General features: G+C 52.4%; 1 protein-coding gene and 1 long non-coding RNA gene across 2 annotated transcripts in view; one reads left to right on the forward strand and one right to left on the reverse strand.

The window, feature by feature from the left end:
* The window catches only part of LOC311594829, a 24,649-nt gene extending 18,433 nt beyond the window's left edge, over nt 1–6,216 (reverse strand). The window contains exon 1 of the long non-coding RNA XR_014778227.1: nt 6,162–6,216. This is a non-coding gene — a long non-coding RNA (uncharacterized lncRNA). The remainder of the gene's footprint in view (nt 1–6,161) is intronic.
* Nucleotides 1–10,339, forward strand: part of ADRA1D (adrenoceptor alpha 1D) — a 17,896-nt gene extending 7,557 nt beyond the window's left edge. Inside the window, exon 2 of the mRNA XM_084776868.1 lies at nt 8,584–10,339. Within this exon, the coding sequence (XP_084632994.1) occupies nt 8,584–9,176 (593 nt within the window). The 3' untranslated portion in view covers nt 9,177–10,339. The remainder of the gene's footprint in view (nt 1–8,583) is intronic.
* The last annotated feature ends 266 nt before the right edge of the window (nt 10,340–10,605 follow it).

The raw sequence follows: 10,605 nt of genomic DNA on the forward strand, positions 1-10,605 counted from the left end.
AGGCCTATGGTGGCACCTCACCCTCCAGACTAGATTGACATCCCTTCTCCTCTGTCCCGTTAGGGCCATGGTTGAGCCCCTGCGCCCACTTTGACCCTCCCCGTCCAGTCTCAGCAGATGGATGTGTCTGAGCCCATCTGTTCTGTCTTCCATCCTTGGCTCCCATTATGTTGAGCTCAGCCTCAATCTAGTTCTAACCTCCCTCCCTGTCTCTAAATCTGCCTCCCATTCCTGCAAGGCAGCCAATCCCATGATTTAACCTTTTATTTTTTTTTCCTATTCTTTTTTTTTTCCTTTATTAATTTATTCTTGTTACATCTCAATGGTTATCCCATCCCTTGTATCCTCCCATTCTCCCCTCCTTCCCATTTTCCCCTTATTCCCCTCCCCTATGACTGTTCCTGAGGGGGATTACCGCCCCCTGTATATGTTCATAGGGTATCAAGTCTCTTCTTGGTAACCTGCTGTCCTTCCTCTGAGTGCCACCAGGTCTCCCCCTCCAGGGGACATGGTCAAAGGTGAGGCACCACGCTGAGAACCTTAACTCCCTCCTGTCTCTTAATCCTGTGACTCTCAAATCCAGAACTGGGCCCACCGTTCTCCCATGCGGTTCAGTGGTATGTTGATAAATGCATTCTCATTGGCTCTGGGATGAGACTGATTTGTAACAGATGCTACAAGTGGGCAGATGCCCATTCCTGTGGTGTAAATATTCTCATCATAGTCAATTGTCATGTCATTGAGAAACACAGCCACTCCGTTTATAAAACTCCTGCAAATGGAACAATTAAGCTCTCAAGCGCGAATACAAGCCATTTGGCTGAGCATACCAAAGAGATATCAAACTCTACATAGGCGTCTGCCCAGGGGCAGCCTCGGGTGTCCTAGGGGGCTCTTCTACCTTCCCTTTAGCTCTAATTCTTCTAAGTTCTTTCCTTTCTGGTGGATTTGTTTCGACCAGTTATTGCCAGCCTTCGCTATCCTCCATCTTCCTTCATATGCCCTACACAAAGACCTACCTAGAGACGTCTTAAGATGTCCCCCCTCAGTACGATGGCCTCCTTGGCCCTATCCTAACTCATGCTACCACATCACTTCTATGTTTCCTCCCTGATAGCTATTTGTGAAACATCCCTTGTCACTTACTTCTTAAAGAATATTCTGGTATTGGCCAGCAATGCCTCAGCCCACTCCGGGTAACTCTTGCCATATAGCCCTCTCTCCCCCAAGGCACATACATCTGCCTTTGGCACTGTCACCAGTGGCAAGGCAATAGGCACACTCCAGGGTGCTCTCAGGCGCTTTTATCCCCTCTTGTATGTCAGCCTTCCATCTTGGACTCTTGCCATCCCTCTGACCTTACCCTGCATGGACACTCCTCTGGTGGTACCCGCAGCCTCCTCAGAGGCCTTTCTTCCCCCTTCTAACCCCCCTTAAAGTTCAGGTCCATAGTACAGACTCTCAGAGCGCATTAATTTCCTGTCTTGCTGTAACGAATGATCATTGATTTAGTGGCTTAAAACGAGTCATCTTCAGGGGTGGAAGGTCAAAAGTCCTCAAATCAAGGTCCTGGCAGGGCTGTCTCCCTAGGGGACCTAGGGGGAAGATGTTTGCTGACCTTCTCCACCTCTGAGACATCTTTGTTCCCTCCTCTGTGCAAGAATGACGTTCTGTAGTGTCCACCGTCACACTGCCGTCTGACTGGGGACCCTTGTACCAATATGACTTAACTAAATCCACCATGGAAGGCCTGGACATCCTGGGGGCCCTCCTTCCATCTGCTGCACCCCAACACCCTGAAACACTCACTACCTTCCATTCTGGGGCTCGCCATTCCACTCCCCTGAGCCAGCTACTTAACCTTTGTCCCACATGGCAAGTGGCATCTCTGTATCCTCTGGTGCCCACAGCCTGAGCATCAGCCTCACCCCACCCCCACCCCACCCCCCCAGCCAGCCACTCAGCCTATTGAGCATCTCTCTCTTCAGCCTGTCTCATTTCCTCATTCCTAATGCCCTGCCTAAGCAAATCAGCCAATGCATAACACATGTTCCCTATGCTGGCTACTGTCACCTTCCTCACAGGAGCTGACCCTCCTGACTGCCACCAGCCCAGTGCTATCAGCATCTCTGTTGTACATGAGAGAGAGAATTGACACAGGAAGGGTGAATAATGTGGCCAAAGTTCCCAGCTCACTCAAAGCCAGCCTGGTCTACAAAGCGAGGCCAGGCCAACCAAGGCTACACAGAAAAACCCTGTCTTGGGGGGAAAAAAAGTTCCCAGGTCACTTGGTGTAAGGTCTAGCATTGGAACCAAGGCACTTTGTCCCCAGTGTCCCTGTTATTGCTTGTCAGTCTGTAGGCCTATTTTCAGCACTAAACATCACCCAGCCCCTGAAACCCTCTGCACAAATTGACCAGATGTCCTTCTGCACTGCGCTGCTGGTCATGAGGAAGACCTGAGCATGGCCATAGGACATGGCTTCTTCCTGAGTGGCCTGGGCTCTGACAGGCTAAAGCTGAAACCCCATAGTCCTTGAGTTAAGCCCTGGGTGAGTGGAAGATTTGCCTTCCCCAGTTTGCCCATGATGAACTAGAAGAGATGTTGACGCTGTGATTGGTCAGTGTCCAGGTTGCTCAGTGCTGGGACTTCCCACCCATGGGGACCACTTCCAGGGGGAACCTTCTGTCCTAGGTAGAAGTTTCTATGCTGCACAGACCCAAGAGCACTGCCAATGTGGTCCAAAGAGGGTCCTACTGGGAGTTAAGTCCAGCCTAGCTGAGTAGGGGCCACTGGACAGACTTGCAGCCCCTACCACACAACTTTTATGAGGCCACAGATTGGAGCAGGGGAGATGAGTAAGGAAGTGACACAGGGGGGAAGAAAGGGAAGAGAATGGGAGAGTAAAGAGACAGGAAGAGGACTGAGGAGCATTGCTGAACTCTGAGGGCCGATCTACCGCGTCTTATGTCCCTCAGCCCATAATGAAGGCCAAGGCCAAGTGTCTCTGCCAGCTCCAGGAAGCCCAGGCAGTCCTGAAACAGGCAATCCTGTGGCCCAGAAAAACATCTGACCCACTCCTGATCCATCTCAAACAAGATTCTTGTCACGTGACCCTTCACCATGGGAAACTGGCAGTGCCCTCAATGTGTCCCTCCATGTCCTCTTAATCTGTATGGGGTCTGGTTCTTACTTAGGGCGCCTCCTCCTGACAGCCTTCCATGATTACTTCTTTCTCTTTGTTTTTTGTTTGTTTGTTGTTTGTTCTTTGAGACGGGGTTTCTCTGTGTCACTCTGGCTGTCCTGGACTCACTTTGTAGACCAGGCTGGCCTCGAACTCACAGCGATCCACCTGCCTCTGCCACCCAAGTCCTGGAATTAAAGGCGTGCACCACCCACGTGCAGTTCCATGATTATTTCTAATTCTAAGTGGACTTGTTTGGTTCTGTTTGGTTTTGGTTTTCACTCTCTCCCTCCCTTCCCTCTCATCTGCAGTCATCTGAACTTCCTGGACGGTTTCTCCAAACTGTGAGGTATTCTTGCTGCCTCAGGATCTCTGCTCATACCTTTACCTAAAATTTCCCACGGTGAATGTCTAACTCCCTCCTTATAAGGTCCTCCTTACAGGTCCTCAGTTCAAGTAGTCTATCAGAGAGGTTTGTCAGACTATAAGGGACAGAGGCCCAGAATCTCCTGAGGAGGAAGGACTGTGTGTACCAGTGTGTAAGAGCCACCAAATGGCCAGCTCAGGAGCTAGGAGATAGAGGGCATCTGGGGTTTGCATTTCTTCTCTCCCTATCCTACTAGGGAGAAGAGACATGACTATCAGAAGATGGCGCATTTTTACCTCCTTATATCTCTCAATCAGAGGAATAGCATGCTGTCCACAGAGATCACTAGTGGAGGAAGGAAAAAAAAAAGCAGGGGGTGGGGTACACAGTTTGCTATCTCATGGCCAGCTACAACTTATGCTCGGGGCTGGCTGTGAATTCTGACAACCTGCCAAGGACACGTTCCTTTCTGGGGATGCCAGAAGAGGCTGTTAATCACAGAGCCTGCCCTTCGCCCTCAGAGATACCCACGATCTCCAAGGCTTGGCCTATTTGCTCTTCTCCCTCTCGGCCTTGCCCCAAATCCCAGCAGCTCCTCCTCAACCTGCCTTTCTGCTCCTTGGGAGACAGAACTGACCTGGCATAAACCAGGCTGCAAGGAGCTCCTGCCTTCATTTCCCCAGTGTGTGCCAGGCTGGGCCAGCCAGCACATATTTTGCCTGCTGACCAGGCAGGTGCTTTTCTGACCAGCAATGTGAAAGTTGCAGGACACTAAGCTAGACCTCTTACACCGCATCAGTATTAACCAGCATTAGCATTGCAGTCTTGGTGACAAATCCTGAGACAGTTAACTGAAAAAGGAGAGAGAGAGCTTCCTTTTGGGTCACTGTTTGGGAGGATGTAGTTTGTGATTGGTTGGCCCGTTGTTTGGGGGCAGGTGGTGAGGCAGCACGTCATGGCGGCAGCAAGTGGCTGGGAAGCAGAAGAGGAGCCAGACTCCCAGTGACCTAAAATCCTGCTCCCTAGAGGTTCCACCATCTCCCAGAAGCTGCGTGGACTAGGGACACACCTTCAGCTCGTGGGTCTTCCTGAAGCTAACAACCCTCAAACAGAATTTGCAGGAAGGCAGGTGGGAGCAACAAAACCAGCTGTATAGAAACTGAGCAGCAGTGGGGAGGAGGAGCTAGAGGGAGGACCCAAGTAGGAGGACCTGCTTGTGGCTAAATGTGAACGGGCGGAAGGCACTACGTAGGAAGGTGTAGGAAGAGCATTCTGGGACAGCTATGCATAACAGCAAAGCAAGAGAAGGAAGCCGCAGGGCAGAGTGGCCACATGGGCCCATGCAAAAACACACATCAGATAGAGAATGCTAGAGCAGGGCTGTGGCATTGGGGGGGGGGAGGGGGTGGGCACAAGAGAAAGGCAGAGACTAAAGCAGAACAGCCCACAGTCGCCTCCTTGGAGGAAAAACAAAACAAAACTTCTAAAGTAAGTTTACCCTGTGGGATTTGGTGCCTGCAAGAAATCAGAGGATAATATTGAGGATGGGAGAGGAAGCCCACTATAGTCCAGGAGAAGGGTACCCTAGTGTCGAGAGTAGCCTTGGCTCCAAGACTCCCACACACCCATTGAGACTTTCCCAGTCTTAATCTGTACTGTGTAACTATAACAAAACAACTGAGGATAGTTGCCTTATAAAGAAAAGGAGCTTTAGTTGCCTCACGGTTCTAGTAGCTGGGAAGCCCAGACCACATCAGCATCAGTGTCTGGGAAAGGCTCATGGAAGCATCACAGTGTCTCCAGGAAGAGAAGCAAGAAGGGACGGCCGTGTATAGAAGGAACAGGTACGCGAGGTGGTCTTGCTTATATCCCACTGCTGTGAGAACCTATTCTAGCCTCACAAGACCTGGCCCACTCCCACCAGACAGCGTTAATCCATCCACGAGAGCGGAGCCACCACAACCGACCTACCTTCCATTGGGCCCCACGTGTTACACATTTGCGGATCAAGCTTCCACCGCACCTGTGACGGAACTGCTGCTCTGAGGAGGGACGAGAAAGCAAAGCAGCTGGTGGGTCCACCAGCTGTCTCTGGCCGACCAGAGGGGGATGGCACTGGCTGAGAAGGATTTGTCCGCCGCCACCGATACCCCTGCAGCACTGTCCCAGCAAGTGCCCATCTGCAAGGGTCTTGGAACAGTTCTCCATCGCACACTGGAGGGATGTGCCAACATCACCTCAGACCCCAGAGATGCTTGCAAGGTGTGTGAGCTGCAGAGAAAGTAATGGAGAGTAGGCAAGCAGAGGGGGAAGGGAGAGGGAGGGGAGGGAGGGGGAGGGAGGGGGAGGCTGGAGCACTCCAGGCAGAAGCAGCACAAAGTCCTCATCTGCCTTCTGAGACCACACAGAATCTGTCTCCTGGGACCTACTTGCCGTGAAATGCAACCTGCAGCAAAGATGCCCGGATTTTCTAAGCAATAGGTCTGCACACACTGTGGTCAGCAAAAGAGTAACAACCAGTTGTAGCAAAGGCAGCGGGACTGGTCCTTGTCTCTCAGACCTTCAGCTTGCACAGGCCCCACTCCTAACGTGCCTGCTTGCATCACTTACCCAGGGGCGTCCTTAACATACTCGCCCTTGCAGTCCATCCATGAAGCAAGCGGAAAATGGGGGGGGGGGATCAATAGCTGAAGAAAGCAGCTGGAGATGGTGGAGAAGAGTGATAGATATCCACACCCCTCCCCGCTGCTGGGACTAAGCTTCAGGCTCCCTCATTAGCATCTGATTTACTGGCATCCCTCCCCTGTGTCCCTGTGTCTGTACCTACCTATGGTGTTTCTCCCCAGGCTTAAGGCTTGCCCTTGAACCCTGTCCCAGAGCTGCCTTCTGGGAGAACTCAACGTAAGTCAGACCTCAAGGGAAGCAGAAGGTAACTGTTGGGGCTGGAAGGCTGCCTTTGAATCCCAGCCCCTTCGTGTGTGAGGAATTCCCCGTTCCAGGAAGACTCTGCGCATGTTGGTCGGTTGTGCATAAATTAAAGTATCAGTGTTTGCAGTAAGCCTGGGGCAGTACTAAAACATGTCATGTTGTCCACAAATCGGAATAAAAACCAGGCTGGCAAGAACCTCTGGGAAGCATAGTCCACTGATGTTGTCACCCACAGCTAAATAGAAAAGACCGTAGTCTGAGTCAGAGTGTTATTTCCAGCGTTTGGCTTGACTTCGCCTGCAGTTGAGGGATGCTATTCTTGGGGGCTATCTTCCTGCAGGGCAAGGTCCTTCTGGCATTTTGCAAGGACTGCCTAACCCGTCTCCTGGGAGAAATCAGCCCTACTGAGCCCCAGTACCCACAAACCCACTGTATTTCAGCTACCGTTTCTGACCACTCTCTAGAAATAAACAGTAGGTCCCTTCCCAGGGCTGTGGTACCCTCTCTGAAAAGCCAGGGAAGGGATGAGTAGATACCAGGGGTAGGGGGGGTGAGTGGAGGGGGGGGAGGGGGGGAGAGGTGAGGGATGGTTGGTTGGTTTGCTTTCTGTCCTGGGAATTGAACCGAGGGCCCTGGAATGCAGTATGAGTTCTCTAGCACTGATCTATACTCTCAGCCCAACCTGTTTAGATTAAAATCCTGCTAAGCACTGAGCCCCGAAATTGGTGACTCTGCATGAGATCCCATCCAGAGAAGCACTGTCGTCTCCATTTCACAGTAGCTTGCAGAGGGGAGGGCAGCATGAGCAAGATTGTAAAAGCCTGGGCTGAGTGGTGGGTGCTGCCCTCTCCTCCTTCCACCATCTCTAAGCACCAGGAACTGTTTCTCCACATGGGTAGCAGGTGATATGCAAGGCAGTTAACACGTGCAGCATAGTGTCTCTGCTCCCCACCCCCCACCAATTCCCCCTCTCTACCCCAGGGAGTGGGGTACACTGCCCTTATTTGGGGAAATCAACGGCTGAGAGAAAAGGCCGTAATTTGTCAAGGAATCCCACTCCTGGCCCTCTCTGGCTCATGCTAGAATAAAGCATCTGGGCCCCCAGCTTCTGCGGAGGATAAGGCAGGTGAGAAAGCGGCCTCTGGGCTGAGTGTCTGCATTCAGTCCCCTTTCCCTGAGAGTGGCTCCCTCAGAGTCCTGCTGGGGATACTAAAGGAGAGGTTTGTGGGAAACCGGGTCTTAGCGCCTGCCCACCTGCCTGGTGTTCTGTCCCTGGACTCGAAGCCATCCCAGAAACTTTCTCACCATTTCCCTGGGACAGCCCTGCCCGCCTGCGTTTTGACAGCCGTGGGCATTGTGCTTTTGAAGCTTAATTCTAGACTATATTCTCTCACCAGCTTAAAATGACCCAGGGCTTCTAACCCGTCTGAGATGGTTGGAAGCCATCACTGCGCATGCCCTTAACCCAGTGCTTCAGTGGCAGTCACCCAGAGCCAGCATGACTCCTCCAGAGTACCCAGAAGTGGATAAACTTTGGTCACCCCTTAACTCAGGCTTCTTGCTCTTTCTGTGCTTAGGCAGTAGGGGACGCTGCAGAGACTGTGTGCCACAGAACACTGTACAACAGGTTGCAAATGAACTCATTTTGTTGAAAAAAGGTATTGTTGCAGAATTGTGCTTCCACATCGCCGTATAGAACAAGACCAGCTGGTGTCTTCTAGAAACTGCCCTCTAAAGAGCTGGGGAACTTAAAAAGACCTCCACACAGTCGGCAGTTACTGGGCTCCATAGCAAAGACAAGCACAGTAGGTTTCCTAGAGAAACAGCAGTTTCGTGTGGTTTGGTCTCTTTCTGGTCCGGATTTGTTGCGGGTGCCCAAATAGCTTTCTATCAGGTCGGACTCAGAAAATAGGAAAATGATTCTTTTTTTTTTCCCCTCATCTATAGTCGCAGAGACACACACTCACACACCCCTGAGCTCCTACCGCTCCCCACCCCCCACCCCCGTGACTCTCAGCTTCTGAGGTAGGCAGCAGTCCTTTGTTAACCTCACCCCACCCTCCCATCACCATTAGTTAACTAGCCGGGTCTCTATTCCCTGCAGGTTCTCTGTTCCCGCAGCTGAAGCCATCAGAGGGCGTCTTCAAGGTCATCTTCTGGCTGGGCTACTTCAACAGCTGTGTGAACCCGCTCATCTACCCCTGCTCGAGTCGCGAGTTCAAGCGCGCCTTCCTCCGCCTCCTGCGCTGCCAGTGTCGCCGCCGCCGTCGCCGCCTCTGGCGCGTCTACGGCCACCACTGGCGAGCCTCGACCGGCGACCCCCGTTCCGACTGCGCCCCCAGCCCTCGCGTCGCGCCCCCTGGGGCCCCCTTGGCCCTCACCGCACACCCAGACCGGGGCTCCGCAGACGCACCCGAGGCGCAGGCTCCGGTCTCAGGCCGTCGAAAGGCAGCCTCCGCCCTCCGAGAGTGGAGGCTGCTTGGGCCACTGCAGAGACCTACGACCCAGCTGCGTGCAAAGGTGTCCAGCCTGTCCCACAAGATCCGCTCTGGGGGCGTGCGGCGCGCGGAGGGTGCGTGCGCCCTGCGTACCGAGGTAGAGGCAGTGTCCCTAAGCGTTCCCCAACGTGGTGCAGAGGCTGTCATCTGTCAGGCTTATGAGCCTGCCGATTACAACCTCCGGGAGACTGACATTTAAGGACCGAAACCCAGGCTAGGGAATGTGCTGAGGCCCGAGGATAGGTGTTTTGTGTGATGCTGCCTTCGAGTCCAGGACGGGGTGGCTGCTTTATCTCACCCTAGAGCAACCAGAGCTGGACCTGGGGTCGGAGCATTTCGAAGGCGGTGGGTTACGGCGCCCACTGCTGGACATAGGTGTCCAGAGCTCTTCCTGGAAGAGAAAGGCTGCATGGATTCGCTCTTCTTATCCAGACTGAGAAACTCCTTAGTCTGCGGGTCCTGAAGCGTAGGCAAGATACTTTAGGTTTGGCCACAAGCCTTTGAGGGAGAAGAGGTACAGACTCTTCTTGCTTTGCAGCTCCCAAGGAAAAGATCAGTGGACGCTTTCTACTCCTTACTGCCATCTGGAGGAAGTCAGGAAGTCCTACCATAGGACAACGAGCCTTGGTGGATGCCTGCCATACCAAGCTGTTGTTTTTCACCCTAGGCCCACCGCCCCCTTCCCCACACCCCTGATCTGTATGTACCCTTCACCCAGCCCTCACCATTTGCCCCCAGGGGTCTTACTGTTTACACTCTGTACATAGCTCGCTGTGCCTGTCTGTGCCCATCACTTCTCACTGGGATTCCAGGCTACTGACAAGGGGAGCCTTATTTTTTCGTTTTGAAACCTATTTATTGGTAAGAGTTCTTATATTTTGTTCAGACTGTGCAAACTGTCCATCTTTGGCCTGTAATTCAGAGAGAGCCTCCTCCTTCTGAGAGCCTTAGACCGCCGCAGGGTAGTCTTACGACTCTCTTGCTGGTTTGTGTCTAGGTCAGAAACATTTGGGGAGGTGGTCCTCTCCTTCGTCCATGGGGTCGCTACCATCCTTGGATCTTTTAGCAAGACTAAAGGACTTTGGAGTTTTGTTGGCTTATGAAAGTCACATAAGCACAAACTTTCTTTTTGTCACCCCCCTAGATGCATCTGTGATGTTCTGGGGGCCTCATGAAACATACTGTCCACCAGAGCAACTGGTAAGACATTACATGACAGGATAGACACACCCGGGCAGACAAGCGTGTGAATGTTGAGAAAACCCACACCTGGGAGTCCTGTTCCTTAGCTCTGAGTAAAGGCATACATCCCATGGATCATCAGCAATTTAGTCTCTAAAAAGAAAGCTCCTGCCACCCTTACCCAGCCTGCATGGGAGTGATGACTGTGAGCAATGGGCCCTTAGAAGGACAGCTAGCTAAACAGCGTCCTGGAAATGGAAGAGCCAGTTACAGGCGCCAACACGGGTGGGTAGTCGGCCTGAAGCATCACCACGGTCCAAAGCCTTTCTAGCTAATTTTACAAGGTTCAAAAAGGAAACGGTAGCAGGGATTGGGAGGAAATGGTTTACAAAGAAATCTAGGGTCTGGATTTTGCAGAACTGCCCTCCCCTAAGCACCCAATGACA

The sequence above is a fragment of the Acomys minous genome (genome assembly GCF_964271855.1).
Source record: "Acomys minous genome assembly, chromosome: 3".
NCBI lineage: Eukaryota > Metazoa > Chordata > Mammalia > Rodentia > Muridae > Acomys > Acomys minous.